We start from the raw sequence: 16,201 nt of genomic DNA on the forward strand, positions 1-16,201 counted from the left end.
ATAAGATATCCTTACTGCCCTTTGGTAGGTGAGATAGCGCCTCCAGTCTCACCGACTCTTGGTAAAAAGCTCATTATCAACATATAGATTGCTTCACAAGCTTCATCAAGTAAGGTATAAAGTTAAAATTGACAAGCTTCATCACGTAAGGTACAAGTAAAAGAAGTGATAGAAGCTGCAAGAATTTCTCAGATAATATAAGGCCACCATAAAAAAGCTGTTGTTGAATGTTTTGCTTTAGGCCAAAAGACTTCTTCCCATCCAAAGTTTAGTCAATTTCAAAATATACACCAGCCAAGTTTCAAAAACCTAAACACTTATCTATCATTCAACATCTATTGAAATTTTTTATTAGAAAAAAAAGTAAAATTATCATTTAACTACTAGATCTTAAAAGTTTTTATTATTTTTCTCTTTAATTTAGAAAACTAATAATTTCCCCCCAAGATTAAGTTTTAAAAAAGTAACTTTTTCCCTTAGGTTTTTTCTTCTTTCCCCAACAATCGGAATTTGTTCCCACCATCGACCAGCCTTCCCACCATCTTTTTCTCCCATCATTGACCTTTCCACAGAAGCAGTTTTGTCAGACGAAGACAATTTGTCTTTGTTCAATGAATTTGTTTTAGTGGGAAGGCTAGTGGTGGGAGAAAAAAATGGTAGAAAGGCCGAACAATGGCTAAAATAGATTCTAGTCATTGAAGAAAGAAGAAAACCCTTTAAGATGAAAAGTGAATTTTTTAAAACTTAATCCTGAGAAAAAATTATTAGTTTTTCAAATCAAGGGGAAAAAATGATATAATGTTTTAGGGTTTAATGGTTAAATGATAGTTTTATCTCTTATAACTAACAGTTTTGGTTAAGTTTGACAACTCATGGGTGGTATTTGAATTTTTAAAACTCTATGATTAGGTATTTAAAATGCACTAAACCTTGGGTGGGAATAAGTCTTTTGGCCTTTACTTTATAACCTTATGGGGCGTTTGGTTTGAGTAATGTTTTATTACCAAAATAGAAAGATTACCTTAAAGATATATTACTTAGAAGATTACTGAGTATAAATAATTATTATGTTTGGTTAAAGGTAATAAAATATTACTAATAAATTATTTTACTTAAATACCCTTAAATATAATTATTTTTAAATATTTTTATATTATTTGTCATATTAATTAAAAATAAATTTATTTTTGTCTTAAAAAATTAATGAATAATAATATAATTATAATAAAATCAAAATTATATTGGTAATCTTTAAATACCTAAAGTGAATATGGTAATCAGATTGCCACCTATATTACGTCAGCATTAGTAATAAAAGATTACTGTAATCTTTTATTACTGACAAATCAAATAAAAGAATAAAAGATAGATTACCTTCTCTTTTTATTAATGTCAATTACTTTTGACTTTCAGAGATCTAATTGACATTATGTCGGGAATATAATATGGAGTTGTTGAAGAAACAAAGGCCGCATTTGATTCTACTGTTTAAAATTACTTTATAATTTATAATTTATAAATTATATTATTTTATTTGATAATAAAAGATTTTGATAATTTTATATTATAAAGATAACTACTTCTCGCAATGAAGTGGATCCAGTTGTACGTGATTCATGGTTTTAAAAAAATTCATTTTTCTACTCTACAATCAGTGGCTGAGTTAGGATTCAATTTCAAGGGGGGCCAAGTAAATATTTATATAATGAAATTAGCCCCAAAAAAGAAAATAAAACATATCAAATATGATGTCAAAATATAGAAATTCATACATAAGTGTGTGTGATGTTCCCAGATTGTACATAAAGCAATCAATTTCTCTTGTATATATGTTGTGCTCGGTGTGATTTCCACATGATGTATTTCCCTGAACTACAGTTTCTTTTTCCTTAATGTCAGTAAAGTACCCATCAGAATAACCATCCTTGTTAGAATATGTAAACAAGCTCAGTAAACCAAAAACAAACTAATTACAATGCTTTTGTATGGGTTGAAACTCGTAAAATTTAAGTTGAACCGGTGTGCCGAGTGAGATAGGTTTCAGCAAGGCTAGTATATTCACTTTTAGTTGATTACTGCAGTTCAGGCAAAGGAAGAATAAACTAAACAAATTAATTACGACATCAAAGCAACATTTAGCCTTTATAAATGGGCTAGAAAGAAAAGGCAAGATTCTTACATTGAGAATTTCTTTGTAGACGTCTTCTTTTGAACAAGTTACTGATCGGAGTATCTGGTACAGGAATAAATTTCCCAATAAAGGCAAGGGGCCAACTGTAAGAAATAAGGAAGGCAGTTCCCCTTGGTTAGAAAACAAATTGATGATAATAAACTAAATAATTATGCAACGTCATACTTGAGGTTAAAGGCTTAAGGTAGTTATGATATGGATTCAAGAAGGTAAGATTAGTGGTAGGGAGTCTGGATTCATTACCCAGATATTTTATCTCATGCAAACTATCCATTTTATAAGAGAAGTGTCAAGTAAGAGAAGTAGGTGCAGTGGGTACAATATGAGTCTCTACTTGTGGCCAAGGAGTAGAACAGGGCATGATTGGATGTTACGGAATTCAGGCAGAACAAACTCATTCAAAAAGAAATAAGCTGGGCACAAAGAATACACAGAATGGTCTAATAACCTGATAAGACCAATAACAACTGAGATGACCCACTGTTTCCAGTTGAGCTTGACAGTTTTAGCAAACTTCCCAAGAAACTCAATGATGATTATCTGCATGCAACAAACAAATTATCAGAAGGCAATTGAACAGCTATAAAGCCCAAGAAGACAACAAAGTTGATTACGTAAGTCTCACCTGAAGTACGATGGTTAGTGTCACTATACCCATGAAAATATGGTTTTTAGTAATACCTCTGAAAATATTCTTTTCATCTGGCTTTCGAGCATTAAATTCATTAAAGATCTGCATTCCAATCCATTATCACTTCATCATGCCTTTCAGCAGTATCAATTATTCACAAAAAATATTGGCCGCTAGCCAGACAATGTATCACTTAAAACTAAGCCAAAACAGTATAGCAGCTTCTAATTAGGAAGAAATAGGAAATTTTTATTCTCTTTTAATTTTAGCAGTAGTCGGGTTGCACTCTTGCTACAAGACAAAAGAAACCACACTCTTGGTAATTTAGATCATTGTAAAGCACGATAGCAAATCTAATTTTCTTTAGTAATTAACAGCTTAGTCCCATCTACATAAAGTAAAATATTAAGGTTACAAAAATTAACTATATATTCCTACCGATTGGAATTGTGACTTACCTGACAAAGGACAAAAGAATTGAAAATCAGTGTATTTTTTACTTTGTTAGCATGGTTCCGATCATCCTCCTCCAAATTAAGTAAATTCTTTCCTTCAAAGTTTAATAGGAGCAGAACGCTCAATTGATAGATAGCCTGAAAGTTACAAAATACCATTGACAATATTGGTTATACAAGAATGCAGATATCCACTAGCAACCACAAAAACTTTCTTTGCAACAAGAATAAAATATTTATAATTTCGAAAACTTAAGTATACATACCTGTATTATAAGGTTCCTCCACATTATGTTAGTTATAAGTGGTTCACTGGAAAATATGCAGGATGTTATTAGTACACAAAATGATTAAACACTGCAAAGGAAATTTCTAGCTACAGCCCGATATCACCCAAACCAATTAACTATTAAATACAAAATAAATTTTAAAATACGTTTAATTTGTTTAGCCATGTCATTCTAATCCCAACTGAACATTCATTGATTAAGATTAACGATATATATTGATTATCATAGAGACCCTCAGGACATGACAGAAGTTAACATACAGCTCAGGGATCTAGAGTTTAAGACTGGATTGTCATTTATGATAGGCTTATCATTGATGCATAAATTCCCCATTTCTTCCCTTCGTTCTTTCCCTTTCTCTATTTCCTCCCCTTTTCCCCTTCCTCTCCTACATCAGCTATACCAAATTTTCACACATAACAAAAACAAGCAACTAAACCAGTGTCCTCCTGTCTATTTAAGTTTATCCTATAATTCATGATTTATTCATTCCAAACACCCCTAAGTCTTCCTGTAAACAAACATGAATTCAGTTTTAACAGAAAATTGGTTCTGCAACACTTTTCAATTTTCTACCTTCGACGAATTGGGGGCCTTTGCATCAGGTGATCTGTTGGTGGTTCAGTAGCCAATGCTAGGACTCCAAGTGTATCCATGATAAGGTTAATCCAAAGAAGCTGGATAAATAAAAATAATAAGGAGAATCAATAAGCCCACGCTTGCAGACAATTGTTAAGAGAGAGAGAGGGTCTAAGAAAAGAGAAACAAACCTGTACTGCATTTAGGGGAACATCACCTGAGGAAACTGCAGCCACGAAATTAATAATAAGAGCTGCGACATTAACAGTATGTTGAAACTGCATGAATTTCCGGATATTTGCATAGACTGACCGGCCCCATCTCACGACCTAAATTCAGAAAGAAGGCAAGTTTAATAAAGAATGTTCTGGCCCAAAAGAAAAACAGTAAAATGGTGAGCAATTCAATTCTAATAATTTGTGTCAAAAAAGATATACTGCATTGTAAAAGAAAACAACACAAGCCATGTGCTCATGTGGCATATCGAAAACAATAAATGCAATATCCCTAAATGAATTCTCTTTCCAAACATGATTCCCATTAAAAAATTACTTCTTAAAGCTTAGAGTAAGTATCTCAGATCGTTCCATTCAACTAGTATATTTAATTTTTAATCTGATATTCATTTTGCTCAAAACAGCAAACAAAAGCAAGGCAATTTAGGTTCACAATGAAAGAAACAATTTGGTCAATGCCACACTGCTTTTTTCCGGAAATTATTCGGCCATACATGCAAAAACTAATTCAGGACAGATGCCATTCAAGAATTTCCCACATCAATAGCAATGATAAATGTTCGTAGGACAAAGACTAACCTTTACAACTGAAGCAAAATTATCGTCCAAGATAATGATATCTGAGCCCTCCTTGGCGACTTCTGTCCCTTGAATACCCATTGCAAGACCGATATCTGCCTGAACTCGAAAACAGAATCTTTAACTAATAAGTGAAAATAAGATGGAATTATGAAGATAGGTAATCATAGATCAGCAAAATAACAGTAATCACAAGTTCATCAACTCAACTACTCTTGTCTCAGCACAGGACCATTAGAATCCTTAATTGTACGACTACTTATTAAACATAATTATCAACATTAGAAATCTTTACCAAATAAATTCATTTTACAAACAACACTAAATAAAATGCAGAAAATCAGGGCATTTGTAACACCAATCCAGTTGGTAAAATTGCTTATAGCAATCACCCATCCCCCAAAACATACAATTAAATACCTTTATCCAGTGGAAAGAGATATAAAAAAATAAATAAAAAAAATAAACAAATCCCCAATCAATGTTGACCAGTTGAGAATAGACTCTGGATAATTTGAAAGCAATGGTATTATTAAAGCTGTGTGAAATTTGTATACATGTTTTATAATAATGAATAAGTAGGATGACAATGTCACACCTCATGTAGTGCAGGAGCATCATTAGTACCATCTCCAGTTACAGCAACAACATGTCCCCTCTTTCTCAATGCTTGCACAAGTAGTAGTTTATCACTGGGAGAAGAACGTCCCATTACCTAACATAAAATGAAATTTTCATTTTTCTAAAAGTCAGACACCACAAATTCCGCCATACAAAAAGTTTACACAAACAATTAAGGGAAAAGAAAAGAAAAAGATGGATACTGAATCATACTGAAATCTTCTCAGCAATTTCTTCTCTTTGTGCAACTGACAAGGCACGAAAATTTTTTCCCTCAATAATATTAGGTTCAGTAGCATCCATCTCTGAAGTTAACATTCCACATTCCAAAGCAATTGCTCTTGCAGTTTTAATATTATCACCTGTCACCATGCGCACCTGATGTTCACAATGAAAGTCTGTTCAACTATTTCATCAGATAAAAACAAAATATAAATAATAAAAGGCATCTCACTCAAAACAGACAAACGTGAAAGAATACTGCAGAACTGTTACCCATGTATTTCAGATGAAAAAATTAAACTAAAATAAGAATACAAGGTTAATCATAATTTTTGATAGTTTTGTACGTTCTAAGCAAACCAGAAGGGTTGCGCTTAGTGGTAAAGCCTTTGACTCTTAACAAAAAGTTCAAAAATTTAAAACCTAGTCATCTATCCACAATATTGTATCCTACAAGTTTCTTGAATGCCAGGCTTGTAAAGTCTGGAAGTAGCCCTCAGTTAGAGGTATTTAGAACCCCAAAAGTAAAAACAAATAAAAATACAAGGACCCTAATAAAGAGAACTGGGCATTGAATCAATGCTATAATGATATACATATGTACAAATAAGATTTGAATTTGTTTATTTACAGCTTCAAGAAACCATGCATTCCACGAAAATCTCAGTTTAGCCGGCTGAGAAAACTTGAAGAGCTAAAAATCAACAGTAGAACCATAATTTCATTACTTCAAAAAATTCCAACTTCTACGAAATCCAGAGTTAAAGTGAGGTATGCCCCCTTACTAGTATAAGCTTCACAATGCATTGAAATTAATGATATTTCAAAAACAAAAATTCACTAGGAGAAGAAACTTTAAGGGCAAGTAGACAGAAACATTACCACCCATAACATATGCCAGTTGGAAAAACAATCATGAACTTACAGGACAAATGAAAATTTGAACTTTGGAGACCAAAAAAATCTTAGCCACAATGCAACCATTCACAACTGACAGTAAAATCTACACAGTTCTTAGCAAAAAAAAATTATACCGTAAAAAAATAAGCATCAAGTTCATTTTGATAATATTGCAGACCTATCAGCCCAGAAGAAAGAGAATGGATGAAACAAAAATCTAATAAGATTTATTTCATTAATTGTAAACCCTAGAAACAGAAATACAAACAAAACTACACAACACAGACAGGTTGTTACTGGATATTAGCCCAATATGTGACACCATTACAAGCAGTCTTTCCAATTCCAATATGTTTGAAATTTTTCCAGGCAAAGAAACTTAGCTTAAAACTTATGCTTTAAGAAAAAAATGTAAGGGAAAGTTCACAACAAAATAAAAGCTTTACGAATCACTTCTCAGCACAGAATAAATTGGAACGCTGAAAAAAAGGTTGGTTCCATGTAACTGGGATTTCAAGTGTAGAGCATTTGCACCAAGGAAATAAAAACCTTTGCCACTCATATGCAGAACATGGCATCATATACCAAAAACAAATTTAAACATACTGGGACATGCTGACAAATTCAGAAGAAAAACAGAGACTGTCAAATGATACAATTGCCAACCAAAAAGAGATAATGAAAATGAATATCAAATGTATTGATCAACCAGAACTGAAAATATCAGATTACACGAGTTGTCACCATGTTAAGAAGCTAAACTTGAAAATTTTAAAATACCTTTACACCAGCAATCTGGCATAGTTGTACTGCATCTTTGACATTGGGACGACATGGATCCTGCATATATTTCACTGTATAAGCGTTTTTTTTTTTTTGGCGAGGGGGGGGGGGGGGGGGGTGTGGTCGTGGTGAGTTCAGGGGGCACTCAGTTGAAAATAAAGCAGTCAATAAGGTAACCATAGTATCTATACATGTATGGGTCATTAAATATAGAAAAGATACCCTTTGCTGAGGAAATCAGTTCAGGCTATAACAGGTAAGTTGAATACTCCCTTTCATGTCATAGGAGATGCCAACTACTCATTATGGGTAACATCCAGAAAAAGAGGTGATGGAAAATCTCAAAGAGATACCCACAACTTATAGCTTTGTCCCAATAAAAATCCATGGAAGCACATATGTAATGACATAATTGCTTCTAATATGCCCATTCTTTACAGATCATGGTAGGAAAGTAATGTCCACCAAATAAGAATATTAGAGAGAGAGAAAAAATGAACAAAAACAATTGGCAAAATATCACAAAATATTTAACAGTGTCCTCCCAAGGTAGTGATCAGTGTACAATTTTGAAGAGGAAAGGACACGATAGCAATGTAGAATCTCTTAGTTTCAGCCAATAATGCCATCTAATGCAAAATAATTAAGTTTAAAATAATAATAATAATAATTTCACAACAAGTTAGGTACTATAAGATGCTGAGGCACGAAAGACGTCAGCCAATCGGTAAAACTATAAAGGAGAAAGTCATCAAACAGATGCAGCATAGCTTTTACTCAAATAATAGATTGAAACAAGTAAATTAGTCCCTAGAATTCACTCAGATGCAAGGTCTTTTAGTTTGTGTTTCACGAAGACAATCATGTATACCTTTAAACCCACAATAGCCAGCAAAACAAGGTCATCTTCCGGCAATACCCACTGAGAAAGTTGCTCCTCATCCACTGGAACACTTTGCCTATAATATTTTGTATATGCAATTGCAACACAACGTAAACTACGAGAAGCCATATCTTCAATAGCATTCTTAAAAAAGTTCACCTGCAGATCAACACAAGGGTCATGAAACACACTGCAACAGAAATGGAAAGCCCAAAAACAAACACAAACATTAACTGGATTATACATCTTGGTTTAAACCTTTTGACACTCAACAATATCTACTACAACAGATCCAAGAATATTCACATGTAAGATTTAATCCCAAAAAAAAAAACAAATTCCCCACCTTAACCAATCCTCCCTCCAAAAACAAAAATAAAAGAATAATTACCAAAAAAAATAAAAAAGTGAAAAAAAAAAACCATAAAGGAAAGGCATGCATAAAGAGAAAAAACATAATGCTTTCCTCAAAAGGAAGCTATTTTTTCAAACCTTTTCTTCATCCATGGCTACCAAACAATCATTTGAGTCAATGTACTGAGTGCACGACGCCAAAACTATTTCAGCAGCTCCTTTCCAGTGTATGTGAACTTCAGAATTAGGCTGTATGTTGAAGGGCAAGACGATCAGAGAAGAGGGGTAAAAGTTCACTATATATAAACATGCAACAGTGTATCTCCAATATTACAGATCCTCCCTGGCTCATAACAATTTATTTTGAACATAAAATGAAATAATAATAATGAAGTTTGAGATTCAATTGTTCAGCAGATGCTATAATAATCATCTGAAGAATAAGTAAAATCCATTATTATTCATTAAATTTGTTTGTGCTTTCTAAACTTATTCATTGCAAACTTATAACAGTGAAAAAGACGTGTTATGTAAAATCATAACCTAACACAAACTTGTATTCGGGGGTTACTTGAAGACCTCCTTCCACAAGAAGATTTATGAACTTAGCATATTTTTAATTTTTACTAACTAATTTGCTCGACTGAATTAAAATCTGATCTAAGATGTTTCTTCTCAAGATATATATACAGATACTTTGCTGCGTCAACTAAAAATCTACACATTAGTGAATATATCAACAAATCTAATTGATCTTCCCTGGGAATGGCACTGTTCCTTGGGAATGTACCATAATCACAGTTAAAATTATCTTGTTAATGAAAAACTTAAAGAAAAAGATCCTTCTTGGAGCACAACTTGACTTCCTAGTGGTCACACGTTCTAGCACTACACTGTTTGAATTTATATACACGTACACATCATTAATATTCAGGACCACCTGTATACAGAAAAAAAATTATTGAAAAGAAAAAAGGAACTCTGTTGAATGCTTTACGTTCAGATACAAAATGCATCAAATTCATAAATATATCACTTGAAGCCGAAATAAGAATTCAATTCCCTTTCCAATAATAACTGAGGTAAGCATGCAAAAATCAGCTGACTCCGGAATAATAACTATGTAGTCACATTACCAATTGCAAAGCAACTCCACTCCGTTTTCTCTGAGAGTTGAATGGGAAAACTTGAATAACAGAAGACTCAGATCTAACAGCTTCAAAGTTCATCCCAAGCTGCAATGTTATCAATGAATAAGATTTTTTTCTTAAATTCCAAATTCACCATGGAATAGCAATGAGAATAACGTAAAATGACACCTTAATTCCCCAATAAAGAATTGCCCTTTCTGTTGGTGATCCAGAAACCTCTACATCTGCATCACCCTGCTGAAAAGCAAAAGCATATTATAATTATGACTGTAAGAAAAGTGAATATTTGAGTCAATGCTGTCGATTATTCTAATTAGAATAGCATAATCCTATTTAGCTTACTGCAGGCACATAGATACTGCCAGTTGTATTTTGTGCAATGCCTTCAATAAGTAATGAGGTCAGCATAGGAGGCAACTGATTGCCATCCAGAGAATCGATTTTCTTCTCACCAACATAAGCTTCAACAACTGTCATCTGCAAAATATATATTTCAAATTGAAACAAATTAGCCCATCCACACTCTGCTCCACTTAGAAAATTCAGTGAACAAGCATTAATTGAGAATTGGCAAGACATGGCCTAATGAAAGGTAATAATGCCCTCCACAGAACAAGCATCTCTCTTCAGCGCATATACTACAACTTCTGTTAGCATTGCTTTAGGCAATGAATCACTATTGTATCCTCTGTCAACTATAAGTCACTCTAATACAATATGATCAGAAATGCATAGTCTTGACATTGTATCATACAAGGAATAAGCAATATAATTAACCTCATTCAAAGTTAGAGTTCCGGTCTTATCACTGCAAATAGTTGTGGCTGAGCCCATTGTCTCACAGGCAGAAAGCCTTCTCACCTGCGTTTCACAATGAATTAAGATATGTAGAATTCATTTGAAGACCAAGGATAAAAGAATTTATAATACCAGTGCTTTGTCTGCCATCATTTTCCTCATTGAATAGGCAAGTCTGCATCATATTCAGAGAAAATAAGAACTAAGAACAGGGAAACAAGGGGAAGAACAATAAATATACATGCACATTGTAACTATGCGCAGATTGTGACATAAAATAGTGTGCAATATTGTCAAAACCAGGTGACTTCCACTACATACATGAACAGCTTGAGAATATAAAAGAACTTTGAACAGATAGACATACGTTAAGGTAACAGCCAGGGGAAGCTCTTCAGGAACTGCAACTATAACAATAGCCACCTGTGGGATATCAGATATCAGTCATGAACAAAGGGAAGCATAGACAAGCTTGCAAGCACATGAGAACCTATGAAATGAAAAATAATAGAACATACGCCAATAGTCAAAATTATAATGGCTACATCTACAGCATCACCAACACGGGTCCTTCCTGTTATAAACTGAGTGATTCCACCTTCATTTTTGGTATGGCCAGAAAAGTATCTGCACAAATTCAAAGACATATGTCATACATAAGACTTTATTAATTCTATGTATGGATACGAAGATAAATAGCTTGAGGAAGAGATGATGCATAAACTAACTCTGAGTTACCTAGCTAAAAGGACAAAAAAGACTATGAAGGCCACTGTGAGCCCAACAATCCCAATAAAAGTTGCAACCCCATTTAGGCGTACCTTTGTAAAATTCAAAAAAAGGTCTGGTAATCATAACATAAAAAAAATGAAGTGTCATAAATAATAATCACAAAAAACCTAACCTGCAGAGGTGTTTCTTCACCAGTGTCCTCTGAAATGCTAGCCATGAGCACTCCCCATTCAGTATTAGTCCCAACACTGGTTACCTGACAAGAGGACAGATATGTAAGCAAGTTGACAAATGCCAAGAGAAACCACAGACACAGATCATCATTTACAATAAAAAGAGAGGTTCTCACAATCTCCAATCCACACAATGTTGCAGTTATACATCAGTAAAAGTATTGTCATAATTGTTCCCCCATATCTATTTCCTACTTTCTTCTTCTATTTTTTCTATTTTGGATGAGGACCTCTGGCACACTCTTGTAACCTCAACTTGCTTAGATTTCATTACAATTTCATAATTTTGTATTAAAATAAAAAATTATAGAGATAAGATCTCGTTAAATATTTGCCAAAACCTCCACTATAATAATCTAGTTCATACTGTTTGTTCTACATACTTGTTCTTGTCTGATTTGTATACCACAAACAGAAAAAACATAATGTATGATTAAAGTGTTAGTTTTATCTCTCCCCGTAAGAGATTACAAAGTATTAAGCAACCCAGTTATTTTTTAAAACTGTTAAATATCCCCTTAAATTACCCAAAATCTCCTTGAAAATATCAACCAAAAAAAAAAAGGCCTAAATCAAGGTGCATTCAATAGTTTCAAAAGATCATTAGGGTTTTTCTGACTTGGTAGTCTTACAAGGCATGTAAAATTAGGTCATACTTAAATGAAAAGAACACTACATAACTTGGCTCCACTCTTAATCTCCTCAAAAAAAATATTAAATCAAATTGGGTTCATATAACACAAGTATTTCTATACAATTTTATTAACTAATCACCCTAATCCTCAACAATGCATGTTCACCTCTCAATAACCCAAGAGCATACCACCAACACCTAACAAACAAACACTCAATGAGAGGGCAAAACTGAGAGAGATTATACAACAATCACAAAATAATGCTCTAGAAAACTTCTATTGGCTCCACGCCCAAAGACGACAAAGTAGCTTGAGATTCTCTCATAAAGATGTCAAGCCTGGAAACACTAACAAAATAGTGTTTCTTTAGAATGAAGATGAATAGTAAGGCTCTCAATAACACTAGTTCATGGTAGACCAAAACTTTTGTTGCTAATACATAAGACATTTAAGTGTTTATATCCAAGAGATACCATTGCAGAGTGATATAGAAAAGTGAGAACATGATGATGGTGGTGAGAGTAGTAGTAACCAACTGTGGCTAACACAAAATAGTGGCAATTGAATTTTAGATATAGGGTTTGGGTTTATTTTCCATTAAATCTATTTTTATTTGTCAACTTTAGAACTTGGACTATGATAATATTCTCCAGCTAAAATTAGTGAAGAACCATTAGTATGTTAATGCTTTGACAAACTTGAGAGTGGGGCTCTGAATGATAGTCATGATCCACATTAAATAAGAAATAATATTCACTTGTATATTTACTAGGAGAACAAATACTAATCATCTCATTTTGGAAACTCATGGCTATTGCAATATATATAACCAAAAAAACTAGCATTTCATAAGAAGATGCCACTAACATGGACAATACCCAAAAAAAAAAAAAAAAAAAAGAATTATCTAATTCTTACAAGCATGACACCATTGCCATCTGCAACCTTGCAGCCAGACATCAGAAATGGATCCTTTGAGTCCTTGTGAACCTATAAGTAAAACATTAAGAGTTATAAAAAACAAATACAAACGTAAGTCAAACATATAAGAAATTAATAAGAGTCTTACAATCTTGCTCTCTCCAGTCATGCTAGATTCATCAATGTAAAACGAGTGAGCAGAAATTACAATTCCATCAGCGGGGACCTAGAGACAAAGTTTAATAGTAGAATAAGTAGTACATATTCAAAATTCATTAAAATTACATATTGGAAGCCACTACCTAGTCAGCAATATTCAAGGAGCATGTGATAGACCTTTCAAGGTATATAAAAGAAGAAGGGAAGGAGCAAGTTAAGGAAAAAAAAAGAATTGAAGGGTAAGACGATTATAAAGGAAAGCCACATTGTAGTAAGAGAGAAAAAAGGAAGAGTTTGACAAAATGGAAAGAATATATGTAGGGAGCGATGATTGTTAGAGGGATATGAATGCTACTAAGAAACTCGGTATTGACAAGGATATCGACACTTTGAATAGCCGAAGTAGAGTCTGGATTGGTTGTTACCAACAACTTACAACAAAAATAACATCTAATTTCCTTATACCATTTTCTATGCTTATAAATTTGGTTATGGATTGGCTTGTATGTTGTGTGTGTTTGGCTAAGTATTACGGGATTATTTAACAGTCTATCAAAATGGTATCAAAGCAAGAATATGGATGAAACCAGAATGGAACCAAGAGTTGAAAATATAGGAAGATGTGTCTAAGATGACAGATTCCATTGAGCTTTTGAGATCATTTGTAAAAGATGTAAAATCTCTTTGAATGAAAAACAACTATTGAAAGATGATAGGTGTGGAAGGATCAACTCAAGCAACAAAACCCACGGTACACAAACAAGTTTCAGATTCAAAATTATCAACTATAAGTGGAGAATTGGGTCAAAATGGAGGTCAAATTAATCGAAGAGAAATCCAACGACTAGAGTTACCAGTTTTTGGTGGTGAAGATCTTATGGGGTAGGTGTACAGAGATAGGAGGCCTTTTCAAAAGAACTAAATACAAGAATGAGAGAAAATCTTGAGCAACGATAATGTGTAAGAAACATACAGCTTTGAATTGGTTTCAATGGATTGTAACACAATGTCCAGTCACTACGTGGGAAGAGTTTAAGATCACTTTGCTATGCCGTTTCAGGTCGACATAGAATGAAAATCCACATGAACAAGTTATGGCATTGAAACAAATGAGAATAGTTGGAGAATTCAAAGCTCAATTTAAAACATTAGTCATGTTGTTTAAAAACATATAGGAGTTGTTGAAAGGAGCATTTATCAATGGGTGGACTGGCGAAATCACAGGGGTTCAATTTTGTCCTGTTAGTGATTGATATGCTGATCAAATATGTCTATTTGTCATCACTTTGTTATTCATTCATAGCTAAGGAAGTAGCTGATATGTTTGCTCGAGATGTCGTGAAATTACATGACTATTCTACCTTAATTGTCCTAGATTGCAACAGATTTTTTTGAACCAAGTTTGGTCAAAACTTTTTAGAACCATGGATACAAAATTACAATATAGTTCAACCTATCATCCCTAATCCAGTGGTGAAAAGTAAGTGGTGAATTATATTTTGAAAACTTATTTTAATTGTTTTGTAGGTGCAAAGTCAAGAAAATAGATTAAATGGCTACTATGGACCAAATAACAGTTTAACATGGCCTTCCATGGACTTGCTGGTATGACTTTGTTTAAGGCTTTATACGGTCACAATCTTCCAACATTTTTTATGGGAGAACATTCTTTCAATGAAGAAGTATCTAATAAGCTTCAAGAACACAATTTAATTTAGGTGAGATAAAAACTAACTTGTTGAAGCTCAACAACGAATAAAAAAGCATACAAATACCAATAAAATGGAAGCAAAATTGTAGATAAGTGATTGGGTTTTTCTTAAGCTATAATCGTACTACTTACACTCAGCTCAACACTCCAACAACAAACTTAGCTAACAGTTTTATGACTCTTATAAACTGTTGGAGTATATTAGAGAAGTAGCTTACAAACTAGCCTTACCACCAAATGCAAAAATTCATCATGTTTTCTATATACTTCAACTAAAAACATCAACTAGAGATAAGATTAATAGACAACCTCGACCTTTATGCTTGTCTATTGATCTAAAATAGCAACTTTTGCACACAACAATAAAAAATGTATGAAAATTGGAGGATGAGGGTGTGCAAGTCCTTTTACAGTGACAAGGGCTCTTGCATTTTGTTAGGTCCACCATTATGTTTTAAGCAAAAAAGGAAAGCAAGGTCAAAGGAGACAATTGGTAAAGGAAAGGCAACAAGGAGTTGGAGATTTAGAAATCCAAGGAAAGGAAAGTCAAAGGGGGAATTGGGTGAAAGAAAGGTAAGTAGGAGCTAGAGATTTGGAAATCACAGTTGGCAACACTCAAGGGCATAATTACAAAGAGTAAAAGCAAGGAAAAGAGAAGAAGGAGAGCATAGAAGAATTTACAAAAAATAAGAAGACTAAAAAGAGAGTGTTAGCCTCTTGAACGCCATGCAAATTCTTTCATCTCACTATTTCATTGTAATGAGAATAATTCAAACAATAGTTTTATTATACCAAAAATAATTTAGGTCAATGAAGTCTGGACAATAAATACAAGTTGTCAATTTTAGATTGTGGTTACATTGTTCCATAGTTATTATGTGTGTGTGGCAGGATTTGTTGGTATAGGAGTTTGTAGGAGGTTCTTGCTAGTTTAAAGAAAAATTGCAATCTTGAGAGAAAAAAATCCAAGTACGTATCAACCTGGTATTATTACATGAATTGTGGGAAATGTTGATGTGGTGGCAATGGCAATCGAGACAAGGCACCAATGGAACACCAACCATCTCCCTCACATTTGTTGTCGGTGTAAGAAGTTACACCACCACCCCTAATGAGACCAATGAAAATAAGGTACGA

At 33.4% G+C, this 16,201-nt stretch overlaps 1 protein-coding gene across 3 annotated transcripts in view; it reads right to left on the reverse strand.

Moving 5' to 3' along the window:
* Positions 1-1,796: 1,796 nt before the first annotated feature.
* The window catches only part of LOC123200298 (calcium-transporting ATPase 8, plasma membrane-type-like), a 55,754-nt gene continuing 41,349 nt past the window's right edge, over positions 1,797-16,201 (reverse strand). For 2 of the 3 annotated variants that reach the window (XM_044615439.1, XM_044615436.1), the window contains 25 exons: positions 13,343-13,420; positions 13,192-13,263; positions 11,578-11,661; positions 11,412-11,494; positions 11,192-11,300; positions 11,041-11,096; positions 10,806-10,848; positions 10,653-10,736; positions 10,218-10,352; positions 10,044-10,109; positions 9,861-9,959; positions 8,863-8,973; positions 8,359-8,529; positions 7,485-7,544; positions 5,796-5,960; positions 5,560-5,676; positions 4,962-5,060; positions 4,338-4,475; positions 4,144-4,244; positions 3,544-3,589; positions 3,281-3,415; positions 2,817-2,924; positions 2,640-2,731; positions 2,180-2,274; positions 1,797-2,075 (listed from right to left, as the gene is read on the reverse strand). In XM_044615439.1, the coding sequence (XP_044471374.1) occupies positions 2,065-2,075; positions 2,180-2,274; positions 2,640-2,731; positions 2,817-2,924; positions 3,281-3,415; positions 3,544-3,589; positions 4,144-4,244; positions 4,338-4,475; positions 4,962-5,060; positions 5,560-5,676; positions 5,796-5,960; positions 7,485-7,544; positions 8,359-8,529; positions 8,863-8,973; positions 9,861-9,959; positions 10,044-10,109; positions 10,218-10,352; positions 10,653-10,736; positions 10,806-10,848; positions 11,041-11,096; positions 11,192-11,300; positions 11,412-11,494; positions 11,578-11,661; positions 13,192-13,263; positions 13,343-13,420 (2,358 nt within the window). In that variant the 3' untranslated portion in view covers positions 1,797-2,064. Of the gene's footprint in view, positions 2,076-2,179; positions 2,275-2,639; positions 2,732-2,816; positions 2,925-3,280; positions 3,416-3,543; positions 3,590-4,143; positions 4,245-4,337; positions 4,476-4,961; positions 5,061-5,559; positions 5,677-5,795; positions 5,961-7,484; positions 7,545-8,358; positions 8,530-8,862; positions 8,974-9,860; positions 9,960-10,043; positions 10,113-10,217; positions 10,353-10,652; positions 10,737-10,805; positions 10,849-11,040; positions 11,097-11,191; positions 11,301-11,411; positions 11,495-11,577; positions 11,662-13,191; positions 13,264-13,342; positions 13,421-16,201 lie in introns of all 3 variants that reach the window. The other variant, XM_044615435.1, reaches the window with a different exon arrangement.

Source organism: Mangifera indica, chromosome 17, assembly GCF_011075055.1.
Source record: "Mangifera indica cultivar Alphonso chromosome 17, CATAS_Mindica_2.1, whole genome shotgun sequence".
Lineage (NCBI taxonomy): Eukaryota > Viridiplantae > Streptophyta > Magnoliopsida > Sapindales > Anacardiaceae > Mangifera > Mangifera indica.